This window comes from Xiphophorus maculatus, chromosome 1 (assembly GCF_002775205.1).
Source record: "Xiphophorus maculatus strain JP 163 A chromosome 1, X_maculatus-5.0-male, whole genome shotgun sequence".
NCBI lineage: Eukaryota > Metazoa > Chordata > Actinopteri > Cyprinodontiformes > Poeciliidae > Xiphophorus > Xiphophorus maculatus.
This window is the reverse complement of record NC_036443.1, coordinates 6,335,856-6,349,881: the sequence shown is the minus strand read 5'-3', so window position 1 is coordinate 6,349,881 and position 14,026 is coordinate 6,335,856. Positions and strand designations below refer to the sequence as shown.

General features: G+C 45.5%; 1 protein-coding gene across 1 annotated transcript in view; it reads left to right on the top strand.

Moving 5' to 3' along the window:
• The first annotated feature begins 1,705 nt into the window (after positions 1–1,705).
• The window catches only part of ski (SKI proto-oncogene), a 70,734-nt gene continuing 58,413 nt past the window's right edge, over positions 1,706–14,026 (top strand). The window contains exon 1 of the mRNA XM_005812049.2: positions 1,706–3,167. Within this exon, the coding sequence (XP_005812106.1) occupies positions 2,262–3,167 (906 nt within the window). The 5' untranslated portion in view covers positions 1,706–2,261. The remainder of the gene's footprint in view (positions 3,168–14,026) is intronic.

The following is a 14,026-nucleotide window of genomic DNA, read 5'->3' as shown; positions in this document are numbered from 1 at the left end:
CATTGTTCTGGAAAGTACATCGCAAAGAAAAACTCAATAAAATCAAATGTTATCGTGGAGGACAGTGATGGCATTTACTTTGAAAAAGTAACTTTAATCGGATTACTGATTACTCCTTGAAAAAGTAACTCAGTTAGATTACTGACTACTTGATTTGGAAAGTAACTAAGTTACATTAAAAGTAACTTTTTTACTTACTTTCAGCAGCTGCTGCTAACAACAACGCTGTGAAAATTACATTGATCTTTGCCAATACTTAATTGTAAGCTATTTTATTATGGTAACATCCACAATGTGTCTCCACTTATAAGGTTGAACTTAAGGGGAGAGTTTTTAATGGTTTTTAATGGTTACAGTACAAAAAAAAAAGAAATAAACGTTAGTAATTTGTGCCTGTTTTTGTGTGGTCCACTATTGTCTGGAAAACTCTGAAAAGGATTTTTACCCCCCCAGCCCCCGGCCTCCAGGTTCTGCGTTACGGCCCTGCGTTTGGTGTCAGAGCGCAGAGCTCCTCCTGCGGCTCCACAACTCAGATGGCTGCTGCACATATTTGTGACACTTATCTTAATATTAATAATCATAATGGCGTTTAGTTGCACAACTTTACGGACTCGTTCATTCGTGGCTGTTTTCACGTTTATTGCGCTGTTCATATTAGTCTCGATGTTTCCAATGTTCTGGATAGAACGACGTAATTGACAGGTAATATATTAACTTGACATTAACAAAGACACAGCAGGACGGATTATCCGGGAAATGATGGGCAGGCAGAGCCGGACTAAAACTAACTGGAGGTCAGACACATTCTGGGGTTTATGTCTGCTTATTTCCAAGCCCAAATGAGCGACTTCACGTTCAAAAACGAGCCCAAAAAGCAAAACCCGCGACTCATTAAATTCGCTAGCGACTTAAAAAAGAAAAGCCCACAGCCACTTGTAATAATCGGACTTGGCGACAGAAACTCAAAATAGTTCCTGTTTTTCTACCAACAAAACGCGCATCTCTCTCCTCGTTTCTGTCGCTGCTGATGCTGTCGCATAGAAACGGCGATCCCTCGACAAGACGCGTAGAGGAAATACAATTAAATTCCAAAAGAAAATAGTAACGCACAAAAAATGATTTTCATAAGTTACTACTGGATATGAAATAGCAACGCGTTAGATTACTCGTTACTGAAAAAAGTGGTCCGACGAATGTGTAACTTTCATTACACATTTAAGTAATGTGTAGTGGCTGATTTAACTGTCATGCATAATTGTTTCTTCGCCAGGTATGGTGGCTGACCAGAACCTATGAATATCAGCATGGGGTCTCATACGTCCGTCCTTGGTTTGGCTAATATTCAAACTTTACATTTGTTGTAAAACAAAACAAAACAAAAAAAGCTTTACAACACAGAATAATAAAATGCGATCGATTAAAAACAAATATTTCCCCTACGCACTCTTTAAAGCAGCACATGTCTTCTTACTTTCTTCACCTTTTCTTCCTGCTTCGAGGTAGCAGCTTTTTGTTTAAGCCGGTCCGCGCAGTGCATGCGCGTGCGGCGCACGTCGTGTGCGCGCGTGTCTACGGTGTCGGCGGCCGTGAGGGGGTGACGGCTCGTTCCTGGAAGAGCCCGGCCCGCCTGCAGAGTCACTCGCATTCCTGGCTGGGATTCAATGACTGAGCCAGACACACAAACACTGAGGGTGGAGGAAGAGCGGTGGAGGGGAGAGAGAGAGGGAGAGGGCGCGCGTGAGAGAGAGCTAGACGGGGCGCGAGGCAGAGAGAGGCGCGCGCGGACGGGCACGGCAGGCTGCCTCTCAGACTTCTCATCTCCATCCAGTCAGAGTGAACTGCGGGGGCAGACCGAGCGGATCTCTGCACTCCTCGACAGCGGAAAGAAACCCAGAATAAGATTTTTTTTTTTCTCTCGCCGAGCTTTTCCCTCCCCGCTTCGGTTGGTTTTCGCCTACTCTGCTTTGGGACTCGACCAGCGGAACTTTTCGGCCCTCTGGAGTTTCAAACAGTGTCGTTTTTATTTTTATATTTTTTTTGGAAAAGGGACAGTCGGCGACCTGCTGCGGGGAGCGATGTTCACTGAGCTGGACTAAAACTGCAGGAACTTTAAAAGCTCCATTCACTGGATGTTTGATGAAGCTCTTCTCGGTTTTAGTCAGTTCTGGGACGCCGTGGATTTACCAGGTCGGGGAACGGATTGATACTTGCGACTCCCGTTCAGCGAGAAGGATTAACGCTTCCAAAGTTGGAAGAAAAACATGGAGACTGTAAGTCGGCAGAGCTTCCAGCCTCACCCGGGACTGCAACAAACTCTGAAGCAGTTTCACCTCAGCGCCATAAACTCCCTGGGCGGACCGGCGGCTTTCTCGGCCCGGTGGCAGCATGAGCTCCTCTTCAAGAAGGACGGGAAAGAGCCCGAGCCGGTCCTGCAGCATCTGCCGCCGCCCGTGATGCCGGGCCCGCTGTTCATCCCGTCCGACCGCTCCACGGAGAGGTGCGAGACGGTGCTGGAGGGGGAGACCATCTCGTGCTTCGTGGTCGGCGGGGAGAAACGCCTGTGCTTGCCGCAGATCCTCAACACGGTGCTCCGGGACTTCTCCCTGCAGCAGATCAACTCGGTGTGCGACGAGCTGCACATCTACTGCTCCCGCTGCACGGCGGACCAGCTGGAGATCCTCAAAGTCATGGGCATCCTGCCCTTCTCCGCGCCGTCCTGCGGTCTCATCACAAAGACGGACGCCGAGCGGCTCTGCAACGCCCTGATCTATGGAGGAGCATACCCGCCGCGATGCAAGAAGGACCCGGGCTCTGGCTCCCTGGAGCTGCAGCTCACCGATCGGAGCTTCAAGATCTACCACGAGTGTTTCGGCAAGTGCCAGGGCTTGTTCGTACCGGAGCTGTACAGCAGCCCCAACGCAGCGTGCATCCAGTGCATGGACTGCAGACTCATGTATCCGACCCACAAGTTCGTGGTGCACAGCCACAAGGCGCAGGAGAACAGGACTTGCCACTGGGGCTTCGACTCGGCCAACTGGAGGGCGTACATCCTCCTGGGTCAGGATTACACGGGCAAAGAGGAGAAGGCGCGCCTGGAGCTGCTGCTGGACGAGATCAAGGAGAAATTTGACTTCGCCAACAAGTACAAGAGGAAAGCATCATCCAGGGTGAGTCAGTCTGGCTGCGTTCAAGCGCCACTGCTGCTGCTGCTGCTGCTGCTGCTGCTGCTGCTGCTGCTGCTGACAACTTTGAGCTCTGCCATGCTTTATCCACTGATTGCCCCATCCAAAAGGAAGGAATCCATGTGCGGATCACAGTTTTACCCCAAAGTTTTTCCTACATCCCTAAAATGGATTTCTCTCTGATCCCTGTTTAGATCCCGTCTTCTCCCAGCGTCGTCCCACTTTGAGGAAGCCCGCAGTGTTCGGCCATCATTGGCATATTGACACTAATTAGGCCTCATCCACTGGTGGCAACAAAACGCCGCTGGTGGCAATAAAGTCATTATTCGAGTCGTGAAACTCTTAAAGCCTTCTTTATTGGCTCGTACAGTAAACACGATCTCATGTAGCAGCAAATGGCTTCGGGGGGAGGTAGGGGGGGTGCAAGCATTGGTTGGGAGGGAGACGTTCACCTGAAGGTAGTTTATTTCCCATTCGCAGGTGTAATAACGGTGTTCTCCAAGGATTTTACACCCTGACCTAAAAAACTTTGGTTGTTTCTAAACTGGACTTTAAATCCTTTTCTACGGCTTTCTGTCAAATTTCTGAATGAATCATTCTATCTTCACACACTTGGAATGTTTGGATGTGTCCCTGTGTTTGCTGAGGTTCAGTTGATGAGACGGAAACTCTTAGAAATCAAATCAAATTTTATTTATACAGCACATTTCAGCAGCAAGGCATTTCAAAGTGCTTTACATCATATCAAACACAGAGACACAAAGCAACATAGAATCAACAATCAAAACACAGCATTAAGTCAAGTTCCATCATTAAATGTGTAATTGATTACGTTTCAAATACAATTCTAAACAGGTGGGTTTTTAGTTGAGATTTAAAAGAAGTCAGTGTTTCAGCTGTTTTACAGTTTTCTGGAAGTTTGTTCCAAATTTGTGGTGCATAGATGCTGAAAGCTGCTTCTCCTCGTTTGGTTCTGGTTCTGGGGATGCAAAGCAGAACCAGAAGACCTGAGAGGTCTGGAAGGTTGATACAACAACAGCAGATCTTTAATGTATTGTGGTGCTAAGCCATTCAGTGATTTATAAACTAACAACAGTATTTTAAAGTCGATTCTTTGAGCTACAGGGAGCCAGTGGAGGGACTTTAAAACTGGTGTTATGTGCTCTATCTTCCTGGTTTTAGTGAGAACGCGAGCAGCAGCATTCTGGATCAGCTGCAGCTGTTTGATTGATTTGTTGAACAGACCTGTGAAAACGCTGTTGCAATAATCAATGCGACTGAAGATAAACGCATGGATGAGTTTCTCTAGATTTTGCTGAGACATTAGTCCTTTAATCCTGGAAATGTTCTTCAGGTGATAGAAGGCCGACTTTGTGACTGTCTTTATGTGGCTCTGGAGGTTCAGGTCAGAGTTCATCACTACTCCCAGGTTTCGGGCTGATCGCTGGTTTTTAGTTGTAATAACTGAAGCTGTGCATTGACTCTAGATCTATAACTCTAGATCTATAACTCTAGATCGCTCCTCTTTAGGTCCAAAAATAAGAACTTCAGTTTTGTTTCTGTTCAGCTGGATAAAGTTTTGGCACATCCACACATTTATCTGTTCTAAGCATCTGTTCAGTGATTGGATAGATTCTGAGTCCCCTGGTGACATCGTAAGAAGTTTGAGTGAAATCCTGAGAAGGGGTTTGCAGGCAGGGATCGGCTGATTTAAAAGGAGTCTCACCCCCACATCCACCCCCTTGGTGAAAAAGGCCCAGTGCAGCCATTTGCATGAACTGTTCCACATCAATGGAGCTGATGAAGCAGGGTTTAGAGTATTGTGGTGGGAACATATTATGATTCCAACAAAGGGGAGCATTCAGTAAACAGAGCGGACCACCCATCCCCACCTCCGACATGTTCCCCCTTCCCCCTCTCCTCCTCACCTCCTGGGTTATTTTGCGTCCTGTCGGAGCGTCTGATTGGAGCCTCGGCGGCCTTCTTGTTGAAGGAGCTCAGGAAGTGTTTAGAGGCAGGCCACCTTCTTCCAGTCAGACCCAGAGACCAAACAGGAACTAGGGGAATCCTCCAGAGTCCTGCAATGCCTGCTGGGTACAAGACTGGCACACACACACTTTGTGTTCAGGCTGCAGTGAGAACACCGACAAGGCCTCGACTCTGAGGGGGGGAGGAGCTTTTCTGTTTCTAAAAGGTGCAAACAAGACAACCCACTCCTGTTTCATAAAGCGACTAACGAGGTTCTGGGACGTGAAGAGGTTCTGTGGATGCGGCGAGGCCCACAGAGGACAAGGCGGCGGTGGGAGCTCAACGGCCGGCCATTTCTGTGAATGTTAATAAGGCTGTTACAGAAGTGTGAGCATCAGTCTCGTATGCAGACAGACGCAGGAAGTGATATTGCCACACTTCCCTCCTTGCAGACGCTCTTTTGAAAGCTTCAGCTTGAGGCGTGCTCGTGACTGATCCACAGAGAACCTCGGCTCTCGGGGGTCCCAGGGCGAATGAGCTTTCCGTTCCCTGCTGCTTATCTCAGAGGATGCACGGCGCCGTGAACAGCGGCGGGCTGATGTGGCGCAGCGCTGGGCTGAGCTGGGTGTGGAGCTCTGATGCCAGGCCTTGGCTGTGAGACTCTTTGGTTTCTGGCTGGTGCACATGTGGGTGGTGCGCATAATCAGTGGCTTTCCGCATCAGGATGTTTAGATAAGAATTGTGGCCGCAGATTTAGCAAGTTTCTAACTTTATAATTTGCCCTCAAGATGAAGTGATTTCTCCGCAGGCTGCCTGTTTGGAGAAGATATGAGAGCAAAGAGGAGCCAGGCACTGCAGGCTGTGTAAGGAGAGGGGGGGAGCTTTGCAGACTGAGTTTATGTTCCAAGCTGAACCTCCCGTTTTGGAGGTAAACCTGGTCATTAGGCCTCAGCTGCTGCTGCCTCTGGGCATTAAGCATGGCATTCGCATGGCCTGCTGTTTACCGCTGCTAACTTTAGTGGAGACCTCACTTCCTGTTTTATGAAACTGATCCGTGTCGGGATAAAAGTGCATCAGGATTCCAAGGAGAACAATAAAACAGACTCTGCGCTCGCTCCACACATGTTGTTGTTATGCTGACAGCCAGCGCATTCCTGCAGGCCGTCACCATGTGTTTACTCTGGATATCTCTGTGAAAACCAAAGCAAGCTGAAATTGAAGCTGACGTGTGTGGTTGTTTTGAGCTTTTGACTCCTACAAATAGATGCTGTTTGCGGTCGACGCATTTTCCTCCGCAGCTGCAGGGATGCTTTTAAACTTTGGGACGTTCTCAAACTTCCAGTTTTACTTAGAGGGCCGCTCCTGCCCCTCCCCCTCCTCGCTGCTGCAGCTCGGGATGTCTGGCCTCCAGCTGAAGGGGCCGCTTGTTTCAGGTCGGAGGAGGGGTCTGTGGTGGTTGGGGCTCAGAGGAAGTGAACTCCCAGAGGGGCTGGAGGGCCATGTCCTGTTTCATATGCAAGGCGCAGAGTTGGAGCAAGCTTGCTGACTGGCAGCCGTGTGCTCAGAGAGAACAGCTGGGAACTTTCAGGCCTGTTCTCAGAGAGGTGCAGCAGAGCTTCTTGTTGTCCTGACAACAGGAAGGCTGGAGATGCTTCCCATTGGCTCTTCTCTTCCTGTTCTGATGCTCTTCATTCCAAACAGCACCGTCTCATGATATGGAATTTTTAAAATTGATGGAAATAGTTTTTTCGTCTCCGTCTATCAGTTACTGTAAAACAGGGATGTGTTATTATTTTATAAGAAGGATGAATGAAGTGATTTGAAGATAACATTTTAAACCATCTGTAGCATCTTTTATTAGCACTTAGCATGGCTAGCTCTCAAACAGCACTTTCTGTGTGTGTATGATAGAAAACGTGGATCATTTCCTTACCTCTGAGATTCCCAAAAGGCTTCCGGCATATTCCATAAGAGAGAGCGATTGAAAGCTCTAAAGGATAAAACAGAACATTGTTGTTGTGTTCTGTTCAGCCTTCCTGTTACCTGCTAAAAGTCTTTCTCTCTCTGCCGCTGTGCCACAGACAAGTTTGGTTTCCTTATTTATATCCTCTGTTTGCTTTTAAGCACCTCATTAAACTGAAAGAACCGACTTTGACCCAACAATATCAGCATCCATAAGAAAGACTGGTAGCTTTTAATATGTTGTGTCAGATTTTGTAATGCCTGACTGATTCCTATGGACGGCTCTCTACATAATATTAATGCGTTAAAAGTTTCAGATTAATTGCATGAGGTGCATGAGAACTTCAACATTAAATTGGCCAAATACTTGGTATTTCAATTCAATTTTCCCCAAATACCTTTTCTATCAGTTTATTGATCTCTTATTCCAGAAAACACTAATGGCTTCAAGGTAAAACTGCCCATGGTTAGCTTTGTTAGTCCTGCCGTCTGCAACAGGAAACAACCATCCTGTTGTCTTTGAAATGTTGGTGCGCCACATGATTTCCACTCTGGCACCAGAATTCCTTCCACAGTTTAACCCTGTTTAAATGCAACCTTTAACCTTTGGTATCTACTGCAATTGAACTCCAGCCAAAAGCTAACCATGGGACTTTGACCCAACAGAGTAAATCCTTGATTCTTGGAATATAACAGTCAACACATTTAGCATGTTGTGATCTTCTCATTGGATACAAAGATATTCTAAGTAATTCTGTGGCTGTGTTGTGCAGTCGTGCTGCAGATAGAACTCACTTTTTTCCCCCTGTAATTTTATTTCATATTTCAAAGATAATGACGGTTAGAGCCAGCTTCAGCCAGCCTGCCGTCGTCTTAGGGGCTCATGGTGTGATCCACGATGAGGCAGAGTGAAATCAATGCCACATTGACCTTTAAGAGTCTCAACATCGAGTGGGATTGAAAAGTCGCTCCCTGTTGAGCTCACAGTGACAGTCTGACACAAAACAGAGGGACTTCAAACGCCAACTTGCCAGTCTCTGGGCTGTTCATCATTTCAGAGGTTTAAACCGGTGTTCAGTTTCTTTATATATGGCTATTCACAACAAATGTCATCTCAAGGCGCATTTAAAAAAAATCATTTCAATTCAGTCACACATAGATTCTAATCGACCCTAGTTATCAAGCGGTTCGGTGTAATCAATAAATTCTTCAAAGTAGATTAAAACATTTCTTTCTAAGGAACCCCAGCAGTTACTCACTGACTTGCAGCATTGTGTTAAGTCCTGGACTGTACAGTAATCCCTGTGCAGCATGAATGTAGTGACAGTGGAGAGGAAAAACTCCCCTTTAACAGGACGAAACCTCCAGCAGAACCAGAGCTGAGTATGAGCTTCTGCAGCGACTGGCTGAGGGTTTGTATGTTTTCCTCAGAGTGTTTCCTAATCCCTTCAATCTCTCCCTCAAAACTGGAAATCCGATGTATCGAACACAGAAATAATTATACTTGAGAAGTAGTCTTGCTTTCTTTCCCTCATCCTTTGTGGAAAGGAAACCTCTCTTTGAGGCTTGCTGACATTAACTTTGAGGAACGGTATCTTCACACTGGGCTTGATGCGCCTTAAAACTGTGGCTTTATTTTTCACCACAACTGCTGACAGGAAAAGCGCTGCGGCGCGCACAGAAACGGAGGAAAAGCGAGCAGCAGAACATCTCAGATTGCATCGCTTTGCTTTATTTGTTTGGAAAAAAAAAAAAAACTTTCAAGAGGCGGTCACTGAAGCAGCAGTGGAAACTGAAATAAATGCAGCGATTCTTTCTGGAAGGTACGTCTTCCTGCCAGAAGCTGTTTCTTTCAGAAGACTTTAAAGCTGTGAGAAGAAAAAGGGATTTTCCCAGTTGATGCCTGATCATGTGGAAAGCGTGAAGGCTTTAGCAGACCGTCTGCATTTCACTGGGTTCTGATGTAACAGCTCTGACTGACTCAACACACACAACGTTCAAATCTCTCCTGAAACAGGAAACTTTCTTACTCAAGCAGCAGTTAAAACAGATTTCTCTTTATGAAATCATTAAAAACATCAGAATGAAGAACTCTGTCTACTATAACTCTGTAGCTATAATCAGACGGTGTGGGACACACCTTAATGCTTCTCTTGTAATTCTTCCTTTGTCTGTTAGATATCAAACTTCTACATTGCTCTTCCTATTTGATGTGTTATAGTCCTTCAAAAAATGAACTCAAGATTGTTTCCCGTTAAAGGAAAAAAATGTTACGGTACCTGACAGGAAACAGCCAATTGGTTCGCCTCAAGAGGAAAAGGTTGCTTGGGACTTTTTGAACAGAATTAAATGGATTCATGCCTGAATGATTCATAGATTTTAGAGGGTTAGCAATCCAGAAAAGGTTTCTGTGAACACGGTCATGCAGTACGCTGAAAATGATCCAAGGACCAAGGAAAAACTCTGAAAGCCATCAAGAAGTCTTGGAGGATCACTGCGACCGATCACTGGAATGCTTACAGGAAGCTAAGGAAGTTTGGGATGAGCTGAAAACTTTGGAAATTCCCAGTGTTAGTACTGAGGTTTGATTAATGAGAAATAAAACAGAAGACCTCATTGTTAGTTCCACCCACTGGGCTGTTGGCCTATGACCGCCAGGGCCTCCGGCCTCTCCATCCACCCTCAAAGATAGATGGAGGTAGCAGTGCATGGAGTGCTTCAGTGAGCGCTCACCTGGAAGACGGTGGTCTGCATCGATCCACTGCCTGGGATTGACAGTAGCTAGTCAGTCTTAGAGCAGAGAGGGATAGGGGTATAAACAAAGCCTACCTCTATCACTCCACTCAAAAACCAACTGCCTCCCAGGCCATACGCTGCTTTGTTGTTGTGAACCATCCCAGCCTAAAGAGCCCACTCCTCCCAATCTGTCAGAATATCCACAGCATTGCAGTGCAGTGTGACCTTCCTGCTGCAGTGCGACCTTCCTTGTGCTTTCCGCTTTTCTGAACCTCCTCCAGACGTAGCGTGGTAAAGAAGCTGTTTCTCCTGATGGCCCGCTTTGAATCTACACACACAGGTTTTTGTGACCTTTCAATATTTATGATATGTTTCTGTAGGAGGAGGGGTCTGCTGTGTTTATTTAATGAAAGAAGCTTTGAAATATTCAAAATCACATGTGGCTGCGTAAGACGTAACGGCTCCATCCACAGACCTTTGACCCCTTTAGAGCCGACCTGCATGCCGAGCCCAGCGCGTTGCTGAGTTTTCCCATGTTGTGTGAAGCTTAAAGCCTTGCTGCAGCTATTGATGGAGAAGAAAGCCTGCCCTGCAGTAGCAAATGTTAGAGCGCTTTGGATGAAAATATCTTTGCCAGTTTTTATGTTCTCAGACATCCAGTGTGTTCAAGGGTTAGTGGATTAAAGTGTCATTACAGATTTATCTCATAATTACTGCCTTTTTGGATCATCAATATGCAACACATTCCTTACGCACTCATTTTTCTTTGCTCAATTTAACTAAAAAATGAATAAAAGTAAAATTAAAATTCAGAACAGATTTAGCTTGTGTTGTTGAGCCAACCAGGTGTTTTTTTGTTTGTTTTTTAGTTAGTTCAATGATAGTTTCTTACTTTAAAAAACATCAGTCAGTCAGTCAGTTCCAGTAACCAGGGCTAGTTGTTCAGAGCTGGTAAACAGCCGATGAGGTGACTGATGGTTATTTTATGCTGCGTCAGCCTGGGACTATCTTTTGTGTAGGACGGCAAAGCCACTGACCCCCACCCTTTCTCCACCCCAACCACTATACCCCCTCCACCCCTCCCCATGTGAGCACATGACCTTTTCCCTCCTCAGATAAAGCTGCGACCCCCTTCAGCTCCCCCTATCCCCCCCGGTTGGGCACCAGGATCCTCAGATAGAAGCTTTTAGCTTGATGCTAATAAATGAACGGTTAGGTTGCTGAAGGTGGGCTGGGTTTAGATGGTGTTCATTATAAATGAGATCCATACTGCTGCTTCATAGCACCGGCTTCCTCAGCCTCATTCAGACTGGACCTGATCCAGTGTGTTATTTGTAGTGTCACATGTGGGGGTGTGTGTGCGTGTGTGGATCAGCTGTAGGAGATTAGCATGAGCTCTCTGCTTACTCATTTCCATCCCCATCTGCCTGTCTCCCACAGTGATGCCGCCCCACCCCCGACACACACACACCAACACACCCCGCCCTACAACCACACTGACATGTGCTCAGACGTCCACACAGCACCCACTTCCCACCCACACAATGCATCAAGGTCCCCTGACAGATGCAGGAGGAAGATGTGTGTCCCCCGAGCTTGAAGTCATCATGTCCATCTTGGTGGACGTCAGGATCGTTGACGGGAACCAGCGGTCCAGCTCTTAGTTGGGAGAACTTATATTTCCAAAGGAATTTACCCCTGTAGAGAAACACATTGGATGTACAGGGAGCTCAAACTGCTGCAGTTACTCAAAGGAAGAAATTGCAAAGTCTGCTTTATGTAGATTGATATTTAAATGAACCCATATGAAGATTCTTGCTCTTCTGTTCTGTTATTTGCTGGTGCACAATCATCATTTCCCCCGAAGATCCCATTGAAAGTCTGCTTCAGCTGGGATTTCTTATCATGACCTCCATCCTCTTCATCATGGTGCTGAACTAAATGAACCAAGTTGTTTGTTTAGTATTTGGAGAATTATTCCCATACTGACTAGTTAAGAAAAGACGTCTTAAAAGAAAAAAAACAAAACACTTTGGTTCTCAAACTAGGGGAATATTAAATATTTCAGTTCTACTTTACCCTAAATCTAGTCAGTTTATTGATGTGGCAGCAGCTTTAAAGATAAAACAACAAATGACTCTGACAATCATAACAGGACAACTCACAAACTCATCAACGGAATAGAAAAAACTCATGAATGCATAAAACTCTTTGTCACGCTTTACAACATTATCATCTCTAAGCACAGCAATGCAAACACCTCCTGATCATATTCTATTAAAAACATGGAATTAAATGCATTACATTCATACCAGTGCAGGACAGTCATTTGGACGGGAGCTGAAACGGTCCAGTTGGATCGTAATTAAAATGCAATACAGTCATATTCAGTTGATCATATTAGTTGGTAAAAAAAAGTATTTATCAACCAACATAAATAATTCATAAATAATAGATAATCTAGTGTTAATGAAACCCTAACCCAGAAGTGGTGTTCAATTATAGTAGAGCTGACTGACCCAAAGAGTCCGTCTAAACTCATCTGAACTCTCTTACTGTCGTGAGGTATAGATGTTTGTTGTAGGACCCAAATGCAGGAGAGAGAAGCAAGTGAATATGAAGATTTAATAAAGCATGTGGAGGCAGAAATTTACAAAAACCAAAGGGAGCCAAGGCAAAAAAACAAAAATCCACGTAAAAAAAGATCCAGCAAGGGGAACACGAGGAAGTGACGGGAGTAGACAAGAATCCAGTGAGTGGTGGGTGAGGATGAGAGGGTTAAATACTACGGAGGTTGTGAGCTTGACAAAAAGGCCTGGGCTGATGAGCTAATGGATTACAGGTGTGAGTGGAAGGAGAGGAAGCAGACTGAGGAGAGGGAGAAAGAAAAGTGGCACAGGAGAGCGAGGGAGAGAACTCCAGGGAACAGAAAATAATACTAACTCTAAAGAATAACTTAGACTAAAGAAATATGATAAACTAGAACAACAGAAATAACTAAACAAGAAAAATCACAACTAGAACCAACAAGGAAGAACAGATGTGAAAAATAAGACAAAAATAGGATACGATAGGGACACGAAAAATGGCAAAAATCCAAAACCAAACTCAAACAACCCCGGATCCTGACACTGATGACATGGAATAATCAGCAATACCTGCATTAATAAGGAGAGACGTAAAGTAGTGCAATGAAATACGATATTAACCTGGGGACCTATGAAGCTTGGGAATCCTGCCTCATACTGATGGCCTTTAAATATTAAAACAGATTGGAACATGATTATAAAGCATTGATAGACCATTTATGAATTAATCATATTGTTACCGTTGCTTCCTTGTGAAATATTTGTTTTAGCCAGATGAAACCATCCAATGATATGCTGTGAGAGTAGAGTTGGGAAAGCCTGGAGGTGTTTTCTGATGTCCTTAATGAGGCTCTTTGTTGGCCTCCTCTTTCTGCCAGGAAGGTGGGGGCGGAAAGAGGGGTCACATTGGCTTGACCTCATCCATGTGGAAGGAAGCTCCCAGCAGCTTGGTATAAGGTATTGTTGTGAGAGCGTAGAGTGATGATGGGGGGGGGGAAGTGGGGCTCCACTGACCAGCCATTGTCCCTCCTTTTGTAGTGGCTATCAGATGCGGATCTGTGTTTGGGGGACAGATACCAGTGACCGCTCCTCCCCCACTTCACCGCTGGATGGTCAGGGTCCCCAAAGAGCCTGAGTCATGGACCAGTGGTCATTGTTTGCCTCCCCCACCTCAGTCCTCCAGCCCGCCTTTGGTCGGTTTTCCTGGAAGTTTCATGCTTTCTTCTTTCTTGGATAAACAGAGCAGAAGGTGACAGAACCATAGAGGAAAACGCTCCCGTTGCTTTATTTACAAGATGAAATCTGGAGTGGGTTCTTGACTCCAACCCACAATGTAAATGTTTAAGACTACATGTTGTCTTCAGCATCCATCTTGACTTACATGTAGATCTGTCCTACATTTAGCCTCTCAGAGACCATCTAATCTAAATCATGGAAATACTCTTTGGTTTATGTTTGCTGAAGTTGAAACACAGGTGATAAAACCCCCAAATACAATCAGAAACCAGGCCAAAGTGTTTTAGCTGCTGTCCTGATGTTTTTGTAAGCTTTAGCTCGGAGGAAAGGGATTGGCTTCTTCTGGCTGACCAG